Source organism: Rhododendron vialii, chromosome 3a (genome assembly GCF_030253575.1).
Source record: "Rhododendron vialii isolate Sample 1 chromosome 3a, ASM3025357v1".
Taxonomy (NCBI): Eukaryota; Viridiplantae; Streptophyta; class Magnoliopsida; order Ericales; family Ericaceae; genus Rhododendron; species Rhododendron vialii.
In genome coordinates, this window is record NC_080559.1 from 12,194,594 (window position 1) to 12,217,319 (window position 22,726).

At 37.3% G+C, this 22,726-nt stretch overlaps 3 protein-coding genes across 3 annotated transcripts; 2 read left to right on the top strand and 1 right to left on the bottom strand.

Annotated features, from left to right (window-relative positions):
- LOC131321113 (basic leucine zipper 6-like) lies at positions 1 to 6,727 on the top strand (the record flags this gene model as incomplete). The annotated part of the gene is made up of 4 exons (XM_058352122.1): positions 1 to 461; positions 2,551 to 2,626; positions 5,123 to 5,249; positions 6,312 to 6,727. Coding segments are annotated over 4 exons (903 nt in total), but the record flags the coding sequence as incomplete, so codon positions are not given.
- Positions 6,728 to 6,993: 266 nt separating this feature from the next.
- On the bottom strand, positions 6,994 to 8,380 carry LOC131321047 (uncharacterized). The gene has a single exon (XM_058352070.1). It carries the CDS (start codon positions 8,190 to 8,192, stop codon positions 7,746 to 7,748), a length of 447 nt encoding a protein of 148 aa, XP_058208053.1. The 5' UTR covers positions 8,193 to 8,380; the 3' UTR covers positions 6,994 to 7,745.
- Positions 8,381 to 12,397: 4,017 nt separating this feature from the next.
- Positions 12,398 to 18,782, top strand: LOC131321038 (dammarenediol II synthase-like). The gene is made up of 19 exons (XM_058352054.1): positions 12,398 to 12,496; positions 13,037 to 13,282; positions 14,032 to 14,220; positions 14,942 to 15,031; positions 15,130 to 15,327; positions 15,427 to 15,511; positions 15,641 to 15,807; positions 15,898 to 16,086; positions 16,174 to 16,287; positions 16,414 to 16,533; positions 16,657 to 16,779; positions 16,869 to 16,967; positions 17,074 to 17,133; positions 17,316 to 17,362; positions 17,452 to 17,595; positions 17,695 to 17,872; positions 18,039 to 18,119; positions 18,243 to 18,326; positions 18,436 to 18,782. The coding sequence occupies exons 2-19, from the start codon at positions 13,073 to 13,075 to the stop codon at positions 18,547 to 18,549; spliced, it is 2,292 nt and encodes a 763-aa protein (XP_058208037.1). The 5' UTR covers positions 12,398 to 12,496; positions 13,037 to 13,072; the 3' UTR covers positions 18,550 to 18,782.
- Positions 18,783 to 22,726: the final 3,944 nt, after the last annotated feature.

The window sequence follows — 22,726 nt, forward strand, 5'->3', positions numbered from 1 at the left end:
TATGACCCTTTGTTGCCAAGCTCATGCAAAGAGTTGTACCCAAGACCCCAAAAATCCATATCTCAAAGCTCCATATTAGAGGAGCAGCCAGAATGGCTCGACGACCTGTTGGGTGATTCGGACGCAAATACAAAAGGGACACTCCACCGGCGATCAGCTAGTGATTCAATGACCCTCTTGGATGGCCTTGTCTCACTTAATGATGATGACAGTTCAGTTTCCGGCGAAACTGGTTGTGTCTTCGAGTCAGGTTGTATGTACGGTCCTAATTCCCCTCGGAGCAAAGGGAAATTTACCTTTCCAGAGAATACTATGGTTTCAGCATTATCAGATTGTCTCTTTCAAAACCCTATGGAGTATTTAGATGGTGGTCTTTGTGCTTCTGGAATGGTGCATTGTGAAGTGCAACATGGAAGCGGCTTAGCTGGGGAGGCTAATGCAGAGTCAAAGGCAGATATAAGGTTAGTGTCAGGACTGACATGCTTTCCTCCGCCTATTGATGTTCTTTATTTGTTCTCCATTGGTTTATTTCTTGGTCTTGTAATTATATCTCAATGGGAGGTTCTCCCAACAAGCCCTTGAAGACTTGATTCTTCTGCATAGCCTTCAACTTCAAACCTGTAGGGTCATTTCCTGCTGTACTTCAAATCTTCAAGTAAGACGTTTTACTATCAAATAAACGAGATGAAGCTTTTATTCATCATGGTGGTGCTTTCCTCATATCTTATATGCATCTCAACTTTCTTGAAGTTAGGTGTCTGCATTTGGTTCATAACCATCCATTGTACCCAACTTGTGAGCCGTCTCCTTGTAAGGACTTGAAAATAGATAAGATTGACAAAGAATGATAGGGTTGTTAGAAATATTTAGATAGTGTCAATGAGAGCGTTGCCAATACCAACACCATGGCAGTTAAAAGGTTAGGTTTTGGATTCACGTGCTTTCTTCACTTATTGGTGTGGTATTCTATTCTCTTTTGATTTATATTCTCGGTATGTCGTAGTTAATTCTGAAGTGGATGTTGTCATCAACCATTCATAGACTTGGTTCTTCTGTGTACCTTCAACATGTGAAATGCCTAATGTCTGAGCTGTAGGGTTAATCTGTGCAGTATTGAGATTTGTAAATATGTGTAAGTCGATGTTTCACTAACAGGATGTTTTTATAAATGAAGCTTGTACTCCTTATGGTGTTTTTTTCCTCCTTGTATCTTATATCCATCCCAACTTTGAAGTTGGGTCTCTGTATTTGGTTGTTGACTGAATGCAATATGCTATTCGTGAGCATTGTCATTGCCATGACTGGTTAGTAGGAAATACTGAGACGGAATGGTAGGATTGCCAATACTTTGTATATTTCCAGTGTCGCTGCTTTCTCTTTGCAGCCTACTTTGTGCCTGCTTGGACCACTGTCAACGTGCCTAAACCCTCGGGCTTTTGTGCCACTCACAAATATGTACACACATCCCCACAAACCCTTGCATGTGTGGATTTGTGTGTGGTTGAAGTGTTTCTCTCTCTCTCTCTCTCATGTTAGCTTTATAGGAATTTCACATGTGTCATGCTTTGAGTCCCATTTACAATATGACAGCCAGCATGTAAAAAATCCCGTTTGATCCTTCCGGTTATCTATATGAATTCCCCAATTGATTGGGACTTAAGGCTTGGCTTGGTTTGGTTTGGTTAGCTGTGTAGGATGCTATAAGCATTGCCATGTTAAAGTCCTGGGGAGGGGGGGGGGGGGGGGGGGGGGGGGGGGGTGGGGGAGCTATCATATCCTAAGAAGACTCTAGGAGGGGAAAATGCAAAGGTGAACGACATGTTTTATGACTTATCACCACATAGGTTTTCATGAAATGAAAGCAATGAATCTTGTGGAGTCTTGGTCTTTGTCTTGTGAGGCTGATTGGGAGGTCCTCCATAGAGTCTCGACGGCGTTGTTCCGCTTACCAAGAAAAAGAAAGCATTTGTCGGTGTCCACTGTAATAGAATTAGGCTTACAGAGCTCACTTATTGTGGTCTAATGTTGATATTGGTCTTGTTCTTATTAGAGTCATGATAGCAAATCTTTTGAAAATCATCTCGTCCTATGCTTGCTCAAATCCTCACCATAAGATCACAATATTAGCCAAATTTTCTTGAAGTGCTTTGAGCTAAAGGCAATGCTACTAACATGAAAGTTATGTACATCTGATTTTTATTTTGAAAACCTCAAAAGGCAATCCCAACTCTCAATGATTTGTTATTATCTGCTTACCTTTTATTTCCTGTTGCTTCACCTCTTTGTGTGTTGTCCGATGAACTGCTGCATCAATCAGATCTTATTCTATTGAGGAATCTATTTAAGTTGTGTTTATGCTGTTTTGATAAATCTGAGATATTTGTCTCCAAGGCTGTAAGCTCATTTTTAAGTTCTAACTCCATTGATACGGTTCAATTTATTTTTTATTTTTTGCTTTTTGATGCTGTTCTATGTTTTGCTGTATGTCAGGATTAAATACATGAACTAGTCATATATTAATGTAGTTGCTCATAATGATATCCTTTTCAGGCATTCTGGGCAATGCTCAAGGGTTCGTAAACTCCAATATATTGCTGAACTGGAAAGAACTGTTGATGTTCTACAGGTAAGTTAGAACAGCAGAGGAATGCAAATTTTTCTTGTAATTTCTTCTTAATCTGATGGCACTCCAAGGTCCTCTTTTACAGCAGGCCATCCTTTTTGCTAGAATCCCACGGCTTAGGAAGTGAAAGATATTGTTACGACCCAGAATTTTAATTTATTTTATTAATTATTTTGGCCATTATTTAATTGGGTATTATGGTTGGGTCCTGATTAATTATTTTTGCGTACACAACGGATACAATTGTCGTTACTATAACTACAAGAGTATGAGCTTAATTAACCATTGTGATTTAGTTTTTACCTCAGTTAGAATTTTCGATATTTTGTTTAACTAGATGACTATAATTGTGGGTGTTCGTGATTAGTGGGTAGTTTTATAAAGTTATTTGTTAGGAGATATTTTCACAAAGTAGGGTTTTTATTTGGAGAGAACGTGGGTCAGTGGAAGTCATTATATTAGACTAGTGCTATTGTCTTTCAACCGTTTAGTGAGAAAAGAGCAGCAGCCGCCGCCGAAGAGTTTAGAGATGGTCTTCTTTTGGTTATCGAACAGAGGTAATTTTCTCCTTCATCTATTTCTTTTGTTGTGATGTATATTTGTTCCACGGATTGGTCAAACCCATGGGTTGGAGACTAGTTTAATGGGTTTTGAGAGAGAGAGAGAGAGAACACGGCAGTTGAGTGTGTGCTGTGGTGATTTGTGTGTGTGACGTGGTGTGCGTGTGTGTACTGTGAATGGTCATTGTGGTTTGAGCGGGTGGGGAGAGAACAAGTGGAATGCATAGGGAACAAATCGCTTGGTTTTTGGGAGTACGTGAACAGAAGGTTATAGCAATGGGAATGAAAATTGGATAATGGTTCTGGTAGGATTAGTCTTAAATCATCCTTAGGCTTAGATTAGTATAGTTTCTGGTAGCTTTAAACTGCCGTAGATAATATTATACTCGATACAGTTAGTGATAATATTGCCATATGATGCTTTGTTCAGGTTCGGCTCGTTTTGCGTGGTTCGAGTAGCACTACTTTTTGGCCCAGGTGAGTAGTTAAGTATGTTACGAATTTTCGAAAGTTCCCTGTGTCCCTTAAAAGTATTTCCCTCAGAAATTTATATGAATGTTATTCAAAGACTCAAAACTGTTTATAAGTTGTTCTATAAATTGGCATGTGATGAATTTTCTGAGATCAATTGATAATATTCTTTTTGGTGAGAAGTTGGTGGATATTAATGGGAACATTTATTTCGGAAGTCCAGGGAAATTATTCCTTCTCGTGTTGGTGACCCTGGCCATTGGGGAAAAGATTGGTGTTAAGCCGGTGACCCTAATGCTCAACGGCTTTCTTTCGCCGGGTCGTCTTAGGGAAAAGTACCACAGGCTGCCAACCCTGGTGACTCTAAGTTCGATATTGGATCCAATTTTGATGAGGTTTATTTTGGCCATGGTACTGTTTGATTGTGGTTCCCCATTGTTGATGAAGTTAATGTTGTGATCACCACCAAGAATATTTATTGCTCAATACTTTATTGATTAATTTATTATTCTGTTGGACACCTCGTATGCCAAATTATGTTTAATGGTAAATTATTTTAATCTCTGTTTTCGACTTTATTTAATATACATACTTGCTATTCATTGAGCTTGTTAGCTTAAGGATTTATTCCAACTTCTCTTTCAGGCAAGTTAGAGAGTTATGCAAGGACTCTGGCGACATCTCGGGGATTTCTTTTGTTGACCTCCTTAGGGTGTCTCATTCAAATTTTATTTTAATAAATCGCTTCCGCATTGAAAACAATTGTCAAATAACAAATTCTTTTATTTTTACTGTTGGACCACTGGATATTGGTTGGCTCGTGGGATGGTTGTACCCCATGTTTTTGATTGAGACACATTTGGCTTTTGATTTGATTAATAATAAAAAAGCGATGTTACTTTGATTTATTTAGGCTGCGTGTTCCATGGATTAGCCTCATGGTTCACGGCCGGTCACTTTTCATTTTGGGGTGTGACAGATATGAAGGATACCCCTTGCTTTTCTTGTTAATTAAAGTAAATAAATAATGCAAATAGAGTAAATGAAGACATTCGTAGAAAAAATTTAAGCCTTTGCTTTTCTTGTTATCCTGGTGAATACGACAGATCGTATAAAAGTCTTCATAGTGTAGCCTTTTCCCCCTTTGGATCTGATTGCCAGCTCCCCTGCATTAAATCTGATTGTGGTGATGCAACATGAGAACCATTTACTGCTGATGTTGTATAGTCTTGTTGTTCCTTGTATTGATGTTCAAGGGGATGCCCGTTGTTTTTGTAGTTGCCATGTTTTTGGTGAAATGAAATTACTTACCAAAAAAAAAAAAAAACCATGAGAACCATATACTGCTGTGCTTAATTTCATCAGAGAGTGCTGCAGCTGCTGCTGTATTGTTCAGTCTTATCATTTTGCTCCAGCAGAGACTAGTTTTAGTTTTCTGACAGAACAGTTTGAATTTCTCATGATGCAGACTTTAGAGTCAGAGTTAGCTGTTCACGTTGCTTCTCTTCTTCAGCAACGTGCTGCTTTGTCAATGGAGAATGGTAAATTAAAGCAGCAGATGGCCAGACTTAAGAAGGAAAAAGTGATTGTGGATGGTAAGTTATGTTTGTCCCCTCCTGTTGATCATTTCTTGAACAGAGATGGCCATTTTTGTTACCCTAGAGCTTTTCGGGAAGGTCAAAAAGTCACTCCATTATTGTCTCAAAAAAGTCACTCCATTCTCTTTGAAATTGCATTATTTTTTTTCCAGTTAAAACCATGGAGAAAGCTATGGTACACCTAGGTGTACCATAAATATGTTACGCAATTTTTTGATATGTGTTACGTAATTTTGGTAGATGTTACGCAATTTTTGGTTAGTTATGCATGGTTGTACCTTTGGAGTGCATGGTAAGCATAGTTCACATATTTTTCCTGCATGGCACGCATATTTGTCGCATATGGTATAATGGTATGCATATTTTTTGGTTCATTAGTTATGCATTTTTGTCGTATGAGTTGCGTTTTTTGGTGAAATAACGTAGAGGGGTGTGTGGTAAACCCCAAAATACTTGCACATTTTTTTGGTATTAGTTACATCTTTTTTTGGTAACCAAATTTTTGTGGCCAATTTCTTTTGGTTTTGTACCATATGCTTCTCCTAAAACCATTAGGTAATCATCCCCAAAGTTTTGAAGTTCCAAGATGCAAAGAATGAAACACTAGGTAGAAAAAGTAGCAATAGCTAAGTTATCAATCATGGCAGAAGTGTAAAGTAACATAGAAGTACAATTCTTGCCCAATTGTTTGGAGGGTTTTGGCCCGGGATAAAATACTGAAATATGAAGGCAAGGAGACTCTTATATTTTACTCGTACTTACGATGTAAGGTGCTTCTTTTGGAATAGAAAATCTGTTTGAAACCAATATAATTGAATGGAGACAAAAGTACTCAATATATGATCACTGCCATCTTTCTGCATTTAACAGGTCTATAAGTACCTTCTCTCTTTAGGTTCACCTTTGTATAGTTAGGGAAAATGACGGCCCAAGACGTGTTTTGATAATTAATACCCTCCAAGGACAAGCTAAGAACATTTGTTAATACTGAAAATGTCCTTGGCGGGTATTAATTATCAAAACTTCCCTTGTAGTTATGGTTGATATATTTTTCTACAGGTCGATATCAGCCTCTGAAGAAAGAACTAGAGAGGTTGAAAATTCGTGTAGCTTATTCCTCCAGTGGAGACGTTGAAAAAGATTTCAGGTCAAGCTCTGCAGCAGAGGGAGTTAGCTTAGATGCTGCTTGGCAGATGCTGGACATAGGAAAACTTAACCTTAATTCAAGAAACTGTTGTCTTTTGGAACATATGCATCTTTGCTCTGGGGACGTTATAGAAAAGCAGAAACCACGGTGAAGCTGATCAGGTTTGGCCGCCGAATTCTGCACTTGTTATCATCCGGTGATCTCATCTTTTAGGAGTTCATGTACATCGAGTAGACGTGATTCTTCTCTTTTCTTTCCTTCGTCCTCCCTTTCTGCTACTGTAAGGTTTCTTTTGCAGTAAAGATAAGGCATGGGGTGAATTTAAGCATTTGCTGCAATTCCCTTGAAAGGATATCCCTTCCAAATTTGGTTACCTAGAAAGGAAGGAAGCTTGAGGGCGTTTATCAACGTTTCGTTTCACTAGATTTGACATTGTTAATATCGATGGTCTTCTTAAGATCAAGGGTTTGGGTTGGTTGACGGGAATAGGAATGGCTTCACCTTCCCTTATTACCCTCCTACCGGTTGTTAACTTGTATGTGTGTAACTGCTGTCCATGTACGATCCATAGTAGATTGTATTATGTACCTAAAAACAAAACAAAAATGCTAGATCCTGTTAGGTTAAAAAGGATGACCAATTTAGCAACAAAGGGGGTATATGATCAACCCATTCTCATTACACTCGGGGCAATCTTCCGACGACGCGGCGGCATCCCCGGAAACCACCTTATGGCTCCCATTGCAGTTGGAACACACCGCAAACCGGAATCTGTTCACAGGCCTTCAGACCAGTCTACCGGGACACCCTCGAAGAGTGAGCTTCCCTTGCTCATGCAAAGTCAATACTACTTCAGCCCTACCAATGTACCTCCCTTTGATGAACAGCCTTGGTGGGACTATTTTACCCCCCAGAGTCATCCATAGCTCTTCCCTGAAAACAGAGTGCATCGAAATGTCCCTTTCTGAATACATTACCCGAAAGCTGTCGAGTAAGAATTTGATGCTGTTGCAGTCTTCGAATGTCTTTTGGATCCCTCAGAGCCCTGTCGTGTAGAGAACTACTGAATCGGTTCCGCCCGGAAGACATCTTTCTTCGAAATCTTACAGGGGATCTCTATTTTCTTCCAATTCCAACAGAGGATCTCTGTTTTCTTGAATATCTAACAGAGAATCTCTGTTTTCTTCGATTTTATGGGCTTTAAACGGATGATTTTCTTCGTCTTCTTCCTTGATGTTTTCGGGATTAGTTTCCCTCATTCTGGCTCTTCTCTCAGCTTCTTGGGCCTTAACCTCCGTCGCTGCCAAATGCCGCGGGGAGGTTCGGATCGAAAAGGCTGCAGGAATTCAAGTCCGGCTGAAATTTTCGACATTAATGTCCGATAAAGGGATGTTCTTGGAATCCCCATTACGTAATTCCTCGAATTCCTTAATGGCTTCTAATTTTCTTGACATCTCTATCGGATCAACACTTGGGTTTTTCACCTCTGTTCCGGGCCTGATGTTCTCTTTGTCGTAGATTTCATCATCCATTTCCGTTTCTTCAGATTCAAGATCTCTCATCAGCTCTGAAACATCAATAATCTCGGGTTCTTGCAACGTAACAGCGCTCTGATTGACCTTGTTTGCATCCTCTTCTTTGCGAATCGTGTCAGTTTCGACTTTCGAATTGGATTTCGTGGGAAAGTAATTCTCCAAGAATCCATCTGATGCATAAACTTGAAGAACTCGGTCTGGTTTTAAGTACCCAATTGGCTTAATGGACTTCAATTTCTTCAGTGGCTTCCCCTTCATAGTCTTTCTCTCACTTTTGTTGACAAAATCTGACGTGGCTATGCAAGGGACTAGGGAGGTTTAGAGAAGGAAATCTTGATCCAAAAAAGGGGAAAAAAAAAAAACGAAAAACAAAAAAAGAGAAGGAATGCTTTGGTTTTGAGTTGAGTTTAAAATTGGATAGGGAGAGAGGATAGGGAATTGTCCCTCTTCAGGCGAGCGAGCTTGCTTAACGGCTAGAAGGTTTTTGTGTGAGTTTAAAATTTGAAGATGATTTGGTGGGAGGCGGTGCATTGAGTGGAGCACAATGGGGGAGTTTAAATCTGCTGCTTTTGAGTCTACGTTAGTATTTATGTATATTGATCGTGGGCCGTTCGTGGACTGGCATCAGGTCTTTCAAGAATAGACAATGTGAGGAAGTTGGCAGCGGTCATAATTCGGAATCATTAAAAAACAAAATTTTGAAAAGAAAAATAGTGTAGAAAATGAAATTTACAGCTCCTCGTGGACCTCGTCATCATGGCATGTCTAGGTCATAATATTGCAAAGATGGGCCTTGGATATGAAAGGGTACAATACAAACCCTAATTTGGTGCGATACAAACCCTTTTAGAAATAAACTCTCCATGTTGAATTATTTTTTGCTTTAGCGAATTTTTTTAATGGTTTTGGTCATAATTTTTATTTTTTTCACTCTTGTTAAAATGAATAAATAATCTAAAAAACGTCTCAAAATTAACAAAAGAAAAAAAAACAAAAAAAGAATTATGATAATTTGTGATTTAGTTATGTTGATGAAAATTTCAATTAGTATCTTCATCTATATGTTATAAAGTTATACATTAACCGTATGTGTTTACATACGTACAAGAGAGGAAAGATAAAAAGAATAATATAAAAAGGGTAATATGATTTTTGTACATTTATGATTAACAGATGTAATGGTACACTTTAGTACATGGAGTAAATTATATGGGATTATGTGGTAGTTTTTAATTGACAATGGGTCAACTCGCACCAAGCTCAAGCTATAAGGGGTCAAGTGTAATTTGTCTAGTGGGTTCCGTTAATGAGAGCTAACGGAAGTTATCTTTTGTTCTAAGTTGGCGTGAAATCGAATTGCAGGATTAAAATCGAGTCAATTGAAAGAGTTTGGATCAAAGTGACATAAAAATCAAACTACAAGTACCATTTGGGTAATTTGCCCTTCAATCGACCACTACCACCTGTCCACCGCTACTCTAGAGCACCGCTACTCGAGCTTGAGATAGAATAGGCATTAAGATTTTATTTGTTGCTTAAAAATCATCCACCCCGTCTCAATTTATTTGTTCATTTTTAGGGAATCCAATTAGTTAGAGCATCAACACTGGTGTTTGCCATTTTGCCATTCTCATTTGTGTCCCGCTCTCAATTAAAAATGACACAGTTGCCATGTATTTTCTCAAATTTGACAAATAAAATGGCATTTGGCATATTTGAGAAACTTTTGAGTTTGTGGGTGTGAAGTAGTAGTTGTCATTTCTCTTACTATTTTTGAGAAATGGCAACAAAAATTCTCAAAAATAATAACCGCGTTGATAGCTATCAACAAGTCTCTGTTTTTTCCCGTTTCCTCAAAAAGTCTCTGCTTTTACATTACACATACACAAGCAAATCGACAAACAAAAGTGTGGCATGTGATAGCTCCAAACTCGAGCTCCAGATTCGAAGGGACGATGGCGAGGGACGGTACATCGTCGTACACTGGTTGCTCTGATAGAAAGCACCGAATGTGTTTTTAACGCAAGATGCGCAACAACAATGCTATCGTACTTACACTACTACCGACCACTCCTCTCTCACTAATGTGTCGGCCTTTTACATTTATGCTTTATGCTTTAACCGGAAAAGGTCAAAAGCAAAAGAAGTGTGAAAAGCACACAAAGTATGACGACCCTTCCTACTTTTTCGCTAACGGTTGTGCTCACGAAATGTGTGTTCAACTTGAATTGAAGGCACGGAAAAACTATTTAAACTCTGGAGGGAAAGAATTCCACCGTACGTAGTAGTTTTTAATTGTTGTTGACTGGGTAGATCAAACCTGGGATCACACATGGAATTGAGAAACAGGGATCCAAAAACTAATTAAAAAACGCAAAGTTCAAAATGGTTTCATCGGTTAAGAAATGGATTTCATTTGTGGTAGTTATAAATGGTTGGCATGGAAAACTTCCATTGTTCTTCATTTCACCAAGAGAGAGGGGGCAAACCTTCAATTGTTACAAAAACACACGCTCGGAGAGGGAGAGAGAGAGAGAGAGAGAGAGAGAGAGAGAGAGAGAGAGAGGAATACAGGATTCTAAAGTTGATTGGGTGTGCACTATAATCAGGGATGGAGGCAGGAATTTCACCATGCAGGGGCGATCGTGCATGTGAGAAAAAAATATAAATACACATGCATAATCACGTAAATACATTAAAACTCAAAATAATATAAATACATAATTCGGTTTAACTAATGTGATCGATCTTGATGTATGTGTCTTGTTTTTCTTTATTGTTCATCTTTTTTTTTTCATTTATTACAACTGGACGAATTCGGTACATGGGCTTCATGTTACTTAATTTTACCAGTCAAAAAATAAAGAATTAGGAGAAGTCTAGAACAACAATTGAGGAAAAACATACTTACAACTTAAATTTCACCAAAATTACTTAGGGTTTTTAAAATCTCTTCTCCTCTGTCTCTATTTTCTAGAAATTTTCTTTGAAGTCTTAACAATTGGGGATGTTTGTGCCAAGAGAGAGAGAGAGAGGGGATTTGGTGTGCCATTGAGAATTTAGGACAAAAAGAAATGAAACTGTAAAACACTAAACACATCTAACGAAAGTTGGAGTTTATTACTTGAATATTCATAATATTAACCCTATAGTTTTATTTTTTGTTATATTTTAGCCCTTAGCCTTTAGTAATTAATATTGATATCATCGTAGTTCAAAGGTTACAATTATATATATATTTTTTCAAAATTTTACACAGGGGCGAGCCTATATACTTTTATAGGATTTTTTTTAATATATAATAGTAGTGTTTCTTTTTCTTCTTACAGGGGCGACTGCTTCTATTGGCTCCATCCCTGACCAAAATGACTCAATATTTTTTAAGGTCACTTGCGAAGTGTGATGTCAATTTTTTTCACCCTTTGATACAGCAGGTTTTTTTTTTTTTTCATCCTTCGATATCATTTTGACATTATCCTCTAGGCATTTAGTTGGATTGTGAACGTGGACTTGGGTGAAGCGGTGAGTCATGGACATTTTTGACCTTGGGTGGTTATTGTTTCTAACAGTTGTTCAGTTTCCTTAGGGTTAATTTTGGGAGGCACAAAAGTTTACACACTCTCAATTTTGGAAAACACCAAAATCATGCTCCCCCTTTTATATTACTCCATAGATGAGTATTTTATCTGTTTTGTTCTTATTCAAATTTTTTTGCATTTGTTTCCAAACCCATCTTGTTCTGATGGTGTTAGCCAGTGCGGGGAAGTGGCCTCCTCAGTGGAGGCGGAGATTCAAGCCCCATGAGGGGCACGTTTGGGGTTCAAGGTATTCTATTTGACCAAAAAAAAAACTTATTCGCAATTAGTTTTTCCTCAAAATTTTTGTGAATTATTGATTTGTCCCGACGAGAGGAATCGAAAAAGTAAAAACTTATGACTTACACCCATTTTTTTTGGAAAGATCCAAAATGTATGACTTTTAGCCCTAAAAGCTGAGCTACAAATGCTAAATTTTTTTTGATATCTTCAAAAAATTTGGGTAAAAAAAAGTCATAACTTTTAAATTTCCCGTTTTCTCTCATCGAGACAAACCAACAATTCAAAAAAATTTGCCACAAAATTAACAAATGCAAAAACTAGGCCGGTCTGTAGTCTTTCATTATTATTCTATAGCCTCCGACATGGAGCTTACATTTGGGTCAAGGATGAGTTACAATATTTCTTGTTGCTTTTCATACATACCTAGTCAAAATAGGCCGGCTGCTACATTCACAATTTATTACTAGTAGTGCGTAGTAGTCGAAACGCGCTCATACGTACTACTAGTGCTCTCTCTCTCTCTCTCTGACCTTTTTTCTTTCTTTAATGGAAAGCCCCATCCCTCTTCGTCTTTGACCACCCTGTGCACGTTTTCATTCAAGTACTACTACTTATAGTTGGTATAAATACCAAGGCCACACATATATCTATCTCAGGCATTTGAAGCTCCTCAACTTTTCTCCTCTCATCTTCTTGAGCAATCCAAATTCTTACTCCTGTATACTATCTTCTTCCTTAATTCAGGTACCTGCCCTCTCTCTCTCATATAGTAGTAGTAAAATACTGCAGTTTGGCTAGTAGTACTCTCTCTCCTGTCATCTTCTCGAGCAATCCAAATTGTTTTTTTTTTTTTTCACGATAATGTACATAACGGGGTGGCATTCAACCGCGTTTTTGCTATCCAGTTTGTTTGGGCTTGCAAAAATGGCTAATGTTTTTGTGAAAAAAAAACCTGATGTTAATCCACGTGTTTCGCATAGCAAAATAAAACAAAACCGTTTAGCGAGTCCAAACGGTATTCTGTCCCAAAACATCGCCCAAAGGCCAAGCTGCAAGCACAAACAAGCCGGAAAAAAAAAAAAAAACAAAGAAAGAAGCTTAAAAAAAAAACCTGGAAAAAAGCTTTCCAAAATAGTGTTACTCCTATTTAAGGCTTATAGATTTTAGGGGTTTTTTAATTTTTTTTTTCTTCGGCATTTTCAATTTTCAAATGCATCAAATAGAAGAACCGATCGACACAAACATGGTGTACTAATAATTGTGAGCTTATGAATGAATGCAGAGATATATAGCAAAGCATCTGTGTAGTTACTAAGGAAAATGTGGAAGCTAAAGATTGCTGAAGGCAAGGGACCATATTTGTTTAGCACCAACAATTACGTTGGTAGACAAATTTGGGAATTCGACCCTGATGCAGGGACACCGGAAGAGTGCGAAGTAGTTGAACAAGCTCGACAGGAGTACAAGGACAACTTTAAAAAGGACCGAACCCGAGCCTTACCCTGTGCTGATCTTTTGATGCGGATGCAGGTAACTATAACAAACTCCAACTTGTATTTGACTTTTTTTTATCAATATAAGTTGTATTATGGGCAAAGTTCACTTTGACCCTCCGTGGTTTGAGTTATGTGCTCATACACCCTTGTGTTTAAAAGTGTCCACATAACACCATGTGGCAAAAGGGTATTTTCCTATGATATAGACGAAAAACATGACGGTAGGGGGTGTGTTTGTACATTTTACAAACCACAAGGTGTTATGTGCACACTTTTAAACTATAAAAGGTGTATCTGCACATGGCCCAAACCACAGGAAGGAAGCAAGGTGGACTTTGCCCTTGCATTTTTTTGTCCCTTAAAGAAAGTGAGAAAATAATGGTTTTCTGGTCTAATAATCTTCACGGGTCTGTTTGATTATCGAGAAAAATAAAATAGAAAGTAAAAATGATAGAAAGTAAAGTGAAAGAAAAGAATATTTTTTTTCTCACATCCGTTTGGTTAGGATTTTTTTTTGTCTTTATTCAATTTTTTTTTCCTTTTGCTAGTATTGCGTGCAATATTTTGAGATTATTAATTTATCTCAACAGGATGAATAAAAAAAACAGATGGACCGAACTAAAAAATTTGTGAATAACGCCAATGATAATCCTCCAAAAGGAACTTTTAGGCCTAAACACCCAATTAAGCATTGCATTCACCAATTGTTATTTGGTTTCTCAAAAATTAATCACCCATTTCCCTTGATAGACCATATTAAAAGTAGTGCAATTTTGTTTACAGCTGAAAAAGGAAAACAAGAATATCAATTTGAGTATACCAGCAGTGAGATTGGGGGAGACAGAAGAAGTGAAGTATGAAGCTGTGACAACTGCTTTGAGGAAAGCTATTCGATTAAATCGAGCAATCCAGTCAAGTGATGGCCACTGGCCTGCTGAAAATGCCGGTCCCATGTTTTTCACACCTCCCCTAGTAAGCCCCTCTCTCTCTCTCTCTCTCTCTCTCTCTCTCTCTCTCTCTCTCTCTCTCCATATATATATATATATATATATATGTATGTATTCTTTTGATATTTTTGTTTTTTTTTTAAAGTTATATTTTTGAGTTAGAATGCATTTCTGCTATATTATTAGATTAAAGGCTAATGACAATATCATGTTGCTTCCGCTAAATTGTATTTTAGTTGATATACGTGAATAGAATGAAATGCGTAGAAATCCGTGAAAAACATGTGCTTTTAATCTATTTAGTTCCTTTAGTTTAGCGAAAATGCTCGCTTAGTCATTCGTCTCGACGAGAGTAGTGTAGAAAGTAAAAAATTATGACAAAAAATAAATTCACCAAGGATAAAAAATGTGTTTTTGTACGTCTTAGTTTCGTTTTATACGAACTTTTTTCAACTTCGATCTACATTTTTATACTTTTTCGATTTTTCTCATCAAGATCAAGATAAATGATTGATCCCAAAATATACGACCAAAAGCTAAAGAAAAAATACTGAAAAAAATTACCGGACCAGAAATTTAGGAAGAACTTGGAAGTCTTTGCTCCCCATTATTGATAGATACCATTTCCAGTCAAAAAACACCTTCTTTGGTTACTGAATATCCTTAGGATGGTTTTCTCTCCCTTGATTTCATGGCATCCGAGTGTATCTGTTGACCCAATTAGGAGTGTTACGAATTTTGTGCAGATAATCATCCTATACATTAGTGGGGCAATCAATACGATTCTGACAGCCGAGCACAAAAAGGAGTTGATTCGCTATATTTATCTTCATCAAGTAAGTTCTATTCCCATGAATCTATGACATAGAAAATCCGCGCTAGTACATCCAATGTGTGTATCTAAGCTATGGCAGCAACAATGTTTACTATGCAGAACGACGATGGGGGATGGGGATTCTATATAGAAGGCCACAGCGCCATGATCGGTTCGGCACTTAGCTATGTTGCATTGAGATTGCTAGGAGAAGGGCCCGATGATGGAGAAAACGGGGCAATGACCAAAGCCCGGAAGTGGATACTTGACAATGGTGGTGCAACTGGAATTCCTTCGTGGGGAAAGACCTATCTTTCAGTATGATTCAACTTTCTTTCAAACTTTAGGAAATTGGGGAATTATATTCCCTCTCCTTGAGATAAAATTGATGGATTGTTTTGAATCCCTCGTTTGCAGGTGCTAGGTGTGTATGAATGGGCAGGCTGCAATCCTTTGCCTCCAGAGTTCTGGCTTTTTCCTTCCTTTTTGCCTTACCATCCAGGTAGCCAAAAGTTGGTTTACTTACTCTTCTGTGAGAAATTAAAATTCATGAGAGTTGCGTTTTCCGATAATGTGTTTTTACAGTAATATTATGTAGCCTGATCTGATCAACCTATATTTCTGTAATTAGCGAAAATGTGGTGCTATTGTCGCACGACTTACATGCCCATGTCGTATTTGTATGGGAAGAAATATCACGGGCCGATCACTGATCTAGTCAAGTCATTGAGACAAGAGATTCACACCAAGTCGTATGAGGAAATCTGCTGGAACAAAGCGCGGCATGACTGTTGTAAGGTTGGTAAAATCTATTGTTGATCCTTTCTGTCTTATGATTCATGTACGAGTGAGGAAATTACAATTCCAACATGTTTATCTGTAATGCAGGAGGATCTCTACTACCCTCATACCTATGTACAAGACTTGCTTTGGGATGGTCTTCATTACTTGAGCGAGCCAATTATAACCCGTTGGCCCTTCAACAAGATTAGAGAGAGAGCTACGCAAAAAGCGATTAAGTACATGCGTTATGGAGCAGAAAGTAGTAGATATATTACAATAGGATGTGTAGAAAAGGTAATTAAGTAGCCTAAACTAGAGAACTTGATTGTGAATCCATTTGAAATACAGTACAAAATGGATGTGAAATTATTCCTATTGCAGAGTTTGCACATGATGTGTTGCTGGGCAGAGGACCCAAACGGTGATGAGTTCAAGTACCATCTTGCTAGAGTTCCGGATTACTTGTGGCTGGCCGAAGATGGAATGAAAATGCAGGTTAGTTTTTGTTATGACAACCTCAATTCTGGTTTCATCACTTCATTTACAGATTGTCGCATAAAATGTAAGCTCAATGTTCCGTTTAAGGCTAAGTTGTCAATTAATCCGGTGGTTTCATTGCAGAGTTTTGGCAGTCAAATATGGGATTGCGCTTTAGCAACTCAAGCACTTATTGCCAGCAATATGGTAGATGAATACGGCGATTCACTAAAGAAAGCACATTTTTACATCAAAGAATCACAGGTTCTTTTCTACCCTCTGATGCATCATGCATGTCTGTGTACATACAAACACAAACACCCAATTATATATGCATGGATAAGTTTAGTGAAATTTCATTTAGCTTTTTATACTGTTAAATTGAAGGTCAAAGAAAATCCAGCTGGGGATTTCAAGAGTATGTATCGGCACTTTACTAAAGGATCGTGGACTTTCTCTGATCAAGACCAAGGTTGGGTGGTTTCGGATTGCACAGCGGAATCACTTAAGGTAATCTACATCTGTATTCATCAGCACATATTTGAAGCAATTGAGAAATTCATGGTTCGCCGTAACCAAAAATTTTCTTTTGCATGCAGTGTCTACTCTTACTTTCTCAAATGCCTTCTGAAATTGCTGGAGAAAAAGCTGATGTCGAGCGATTGTATGATGCTGTGAATGTGTTGCTTTACTTACAGGTACTACATAGATCATATTATTCATCGCTATTCATAAGCTTACTTTACAACTTGGTAAATGGTAATTCATAACTAACTGAATTATCTAACTTCTCTCTCTGCGTAGAGCCCTGAAAGTGGTGGGTTTGCAATATGGGAGCCCCCAGTTCCACAACCATATTTACAGGTAATTTTTTGGTTGTACAAAGAGTTATTGTCGCACAAGCCTCCTTTAACACTCGTTCTTACTAAAGAAGTTCTAAAACAAGCCATGTCTTTTCTTTCTTTGTTCACTTTTACATTGTGACACACTGATGAAACAATGAGATGGTTTGTCTAATCCTTTTTACAACGTTTTAAACTTCTCAGGATTTGAATCCTTCAGAACTCTTTGCCGACATTGTGGTCGAGAAAGAGTAAGAACTTAAACCTTTTTTTTTAATCTTTGTCATATAGTTTATGAACAATGGCTGGTCCATATAACTAACGATATGCTCCTTCTTAGGCATGTTGAGTGCACTGCTTCGATAATCCAAGCTCTTGTGACATTCAAACGCTTGCACCCAGGCCATAGAGAGAAAGAAATAGAAACCTCAGTGGCAAAAGCAATTCGTTTTCTAGAAGAGAAACAATGGCCTGATGGTTCTTGGTGAGTTTTAACTGCTTTCTTTTGGACTCATGTGTGCAAATAGAATTACTTTGGGAACAAATAGGTGAACGACTCAAATATGTACGACCCTGTTGGCAGGTATGGATACTGGGGAATTTGTTTCATCTATGGCACATTTTTCGTTCTTGGGGGGTTGGCTTTGGTAGGAAAGACGTACAACAACAGTGAAGCAGTCCGTAGAGCTGTTGGATTTTTGCTTTCAACACAAAACGAAGAAGGGGGTTGGGGTGAAAGCCTTGAATCATGCCCATCTATGGTAACTCCAACACTACGTTTATTATGGATCTGATGATATCCTTGGCTCTAATGTAAAGCAAAAATAAAATATTTGCGTATTTGTTTTTATTCTTTAGTGACCAATGATATGGTGCACGATTCTTGATAAAAATTGCTCGCTCATGTTTAATGTTTATGTCAAACAGAAATACCAACCGTTGGAAGGGAATCGAACGAATCTGGTACAAACATCATGGGCCATGCTGGGACTTCTTTATGGCGGACAAGTTAGTCTCGACATCTTAAGTTTTGAATTGCTTGTTCACACGTAGTAAGAAAATAAGTTCCAGATCAGAAGTATTGTGAGAATTTTTGCATCTTCTTTATTACTAATATCTTCATATTTCCAGGCTCAAAGAGATTTGACACCATTACATAAAGCAGCGAAGATTTTAATAAACGCGCAAATGGCCGATGGTGATTTCCCTCAACAGGTAGTTACACACTTTTGCATGCCAAGATAGAATGTGAATACGATACCAGAGTTTGTGTCATGCAAAACTTCTTATCTCATCTTTTCTTTTCTTTGTTCTTTTTGTTCAGGAAATTACCGGTGTCTACATGAAGAACTGCATGCTACATTATGCACAATACAGGAATATATTTCCAATGTGGGCGCTCGGAGAATATCGGAAACGCGCTTGGCCATCTTCCTAGAAGGTATAAAAACTCAGGCTCGAAGACTGAGGTTCCGCGAATGAAAGCACAGTTCACCTCTAACACATGGCAGATTCAAGAATTCTTTTATCCATGTATCTAATGTGTTACACTGAGGAAGTCCTATGTTACTTAAGGAAGTCCTCTGTATTCTTTTTCTGTATACTCATTTTGTATGTAAAATCTCATTGCAGCACGGAATTGGGGATTCCCCGTTCCGCTAAGATTCTTAATTTTTAAGTATTTATTTCTCATTTTACGAGACCGGTTATTCTCTCATATTACATAACCTTTAGGCCCCGTTTGATAAAAGTTTTGGGGGATGGGATTGGATTATGAAGGTGATGGATTTTCTAGTACTTTATTTGGTTTCACAAAGTTGGTGTGGATTGCTAATTCGGTGGGATTACGAATCCCCCAAAATGGGGGGATTAGGGATACCCTGGGGAGATGGTATAGATAGTCTAGTCCCAACCCTTGCTCATTACCAATCTCTTCTATCAATCCAATCTCATAATCTAATCCCATTTTAAACAAACATTCTCATTACTAATCACTTCTCATACCAATCTCAATCATAATCTCATCTTCTTACGAATCTCACCCATCTATCACTGTTATCAAACGGGACCTTAATTCAAAAAATAAGTACTTGTTTGCCTTAGCGAAACGGGGCCCAAGTCCAGTATACCATTTTATGAGTAGTCTGTGGTTCGTGCCCTTCCTCGCGATTTTCTGCTTCCAGTTCACTCGAAAAAAGTCACCAAAAAACAAAAAACTATGTGCTTCTAGAGCTAATTTACCGAAATCGACATCATCAGGAAAAAAAAATTGAGAGCTAAGTGAATGTTTAATATGTTAGAAAATATGCGTTTACTTTTTGTGATGAACTAATAAAATTAAAATGCAATAAAATCATAACTCAAAACTTGAAAAATCAATGGAATCAAAGTGGTGATCAACTTAATAAGACAGATTCATCTCCGCTATGGTGCTTATGGTTTACATGGACGTCTATCTCCCCAAAAACAACACTACATTCGATGGGTCTGTCACCAAACTTGTATTTTTACTCTCTCAAATGATAAATCTCCGACTCAATGAAAATATTAGAGCATCAACCTTTTTGAATTGACTAAGATTGAATGAGGGACATAATATCTATAGACCAACCAGTGACTATTCTGAGAATGAGGGACACAATATTTGTAGACCAACCGGTGATTATTTTGTATAGTCACCAAGGAGGAAGGGACACATTTGTTCATAAAGGAAGCGTCTGTCTATGGTGAACATGTGCCACCAAAAATGCACAACTCTAAATAGCGTCATGCACATTCACACCCGAAATAAAATATTATATCATAAATATTTGGGAAAATGACGGCTAAGGACGTGTTTTGATATTAATACCCATCAAGAACATTTTCAGTATTAATAAATATTCTCAGCATGTCCTCGGCAGGTATTAATTATCAAAACATGTCCTGAGCCATCATTTTCCCTAAATATTTTCCAACATAATAACCATGAGTCCCTGACTATGATACGCTGCTGCACTTTGCCAATTTAACAACACCACTATTTTGTAAAATTGCAAGTGCGTCCCTCATGTTATGAAGTTCTCATTGCTGACAAATGGGAAATTTGTCTGAAAGAAGCACAAAAAATGCTTCTGGTCAACAAGCTCTTCAAAAAACAGAACAAACTAAACTTCCTTTTCAAAAACCAAGGAAAAAACGAAACCTACATTCTTTCACCTATTCAGTTGTTGTGACTTTTGATACACCATTGACCAATAAAATCCATTTCCGCTAGGAGGTGAGATATTAGGTTTTGTTTCTGCTAACCAAAAAGTTGTAGACCATAATTTTTTTGGTTTTGTCTTAATTCAATTTTTTTTTTTGCGTTGGTTAATTTTGCGCCAAACTTTTATGTATTATTAGTTTTGCTTGACGAGATAAATCAGAAAAATAAAAAATTATGACTTTTACACAAACATTTTGGAAAATATCTAAGAATAACCCAAAAAGTCAGTTTCTTGGATTTTCCTTGGATGTTTCCAAAAATGCTTATGTAAACGTCATAATTTTTTACTTTTCTTATTCCTTTCGTCGAGACGAACCAATAATACATAAAAGACTGACGAAAAACTTATAAACGCGAAAATTTTAAATAAGGACAAAATAAAAAAGTTGTAGACCTTTGGTTAGCGGAAACGGGGTGCCACGTATGCACTAATACTATACTCTTCACAACAATTTTTGGGTGGATTTGATTGCCACGCAATTTACAAAATTTTGATTCTTAGGGTCAGGCTGCAAGAAAATAATTTCTTGTAAATTCCCAACTCCCGAAACTGTCCGAAATCGGATCAGGAAGAGATTTAGTTGAGGTACTAAAAAGCTGATCGAGCACACCTGATTGTCTAACCCAAAAAAAATCCCTTAAAAATAATCATTCTTCATATCCATATTAGGCTCTTACACTTTTATTATCTAGTAAAGTATGAAAGGTGTACGGCCGTTTGATTTCAATGTCACATATATAATATTGTCCACCTATGAGAAAAATTATTGTAGTAATGCATTCTTTTATAAAGAAGTATGGAAAAGTAAACAATGAATCTTGATTGTAATTTAGATACTCTTATTAAATGAAATTAATATACTCTCTCCGTTCCAAAATGATTGTCATGTTCGGTCTCCGATGCAAATTTTAAATTGTTAATATCTTTCAATCTACAATGTTTTTAAAGATTTTAAAATTTTTGTATAATAAAACTAATTGAGATCTATCATAAATTTGTATAAATTTTTTGTATAATAGAACTAATTGAGATCTATCATATAAAATTCATATTGCACGTAAAATTCATTATAGATTGAAAGATATTAACAATTTAAAATTTGCATTGAAGACCGAACATGACAGTCATTTTGGAATGGAGGGAGTAGTAATTAGTTAAGTTGACAACTTGCATCAATTATAATGAGGCATTTTACCTCTAAGTCTAGAAAATAGAAAGTAATTCCCACAAGATCTCCTCTAATTAACGAAACACTAAAACCCTATGAAAGTGTCTAAAATCCTAAACACTGAAAGTGCCTGTAATGCCTTGATTTTTTGGACACGTTAATTAAATCATTTTCAATTGATTTAATAATTCATAAAACTGATATATAAGAAATGAAATTTTATTAAACAGAGTTTAGCAGCGGGAACCTCAAATACCAAATTCAAACCTACTTAATTGTCTTACAAACTAACAAAATGAAATAGAGTTTGACAAATGTGATAACACTTATGAAAATTTAATTAAAAGTATGTCAAATTAACAGAGCTTCTAAGGGTAAGACAACCAAGGCTCGACAAACTCCCATTCCTCAGCTGGGAGGTCTTCACCCTGATACTGATCATCTTGAAAAGGATTCTGTTCTTCGGTCTCCTGATTACTTGGCATGAAACACCAGCGCCCAACGGCACTATAATAAGTTTTGAAACTCAATAGATAATTTCAACCCTACTAACCCCTTACTTTACAGATAACAGTTCCATAATATAACAATTGATATTACACAGAAGGTACAGAATAATAGCACATCGTCTTTTTCTTTTCTATCTATCAACGTACATGAAATCTAAAGATCTTCTCCACAAGATCCTTTCCTCCCACATCCACCAATTTTGACCATCTCATGGAATAACTTTCCCTTTATCTGTCCTACACCAGGGTTCTAAGCGAATACTACCAAATGATGTACTCAATCTGGATTCACCTACAACCATAATAAAGGAACAGCTCACCGTGACAACTCATCATTAGGGATCGCACTATCTCATTGTCAGAATTCTTTACCGTCTCTCAACTTTACACACTGGATGCTTTACCATACCTCTAATCTACACACTAGTACTATACCCTATTCAGGGATTCTTTACTGTTTCCCAAAATACTGTACCCAAAGTCCTTTACCGTCCTTCACACACACATTGGGTACTGTACCGCATTTAGGATCATTTACTGTATCCCAAATCCTGTACCCGGAGTCCTTTACCGTTCTCCAACTCAACTAAAGGTACTGTATCATACCAGGGTCTTTTACCGGCACCCAACATCCTCAATCAACTTTACCATTTTATCCTTTACTTAAACATCTTCTATGTGAGCCACTAC

What these genes read in the sequence shown, in the direction of transcription:
- LOC131321047 (XM_058352070.1), bottom strand. Translation starts at nt 8,192, where the DNA reads ATGAAGGGGAAGCCACTGAAGAAATTGAAGTCCATTAAGCCAATTGGG.
- LOC131321038 (XM_058352054.1), top strand. Translation starts at nt 13,073, where the DNA reads ATGTGGAAGCTAAAGATTGCTGAAGGCAAGGGACCATATTTGTTTAGC. An exon ending in TTTACATCAAAGAATCACAG is followed by an intron (nt 16,534 to 16,656) that starts GTTCTTTTCTAC and finishes GTTAAATTGAAG; the next exon opens with GTCAAAGAAAATCCAGCTGG. An exon ending in ATGGTGATTTCCCTCAACAG is followed by an intron (nt 18,327 to 18,435) that starts GTAGTTACACAC and finishes CTTTTTGTTCAG; the next exon opens with GAAATTACCGGTGTCTACAT.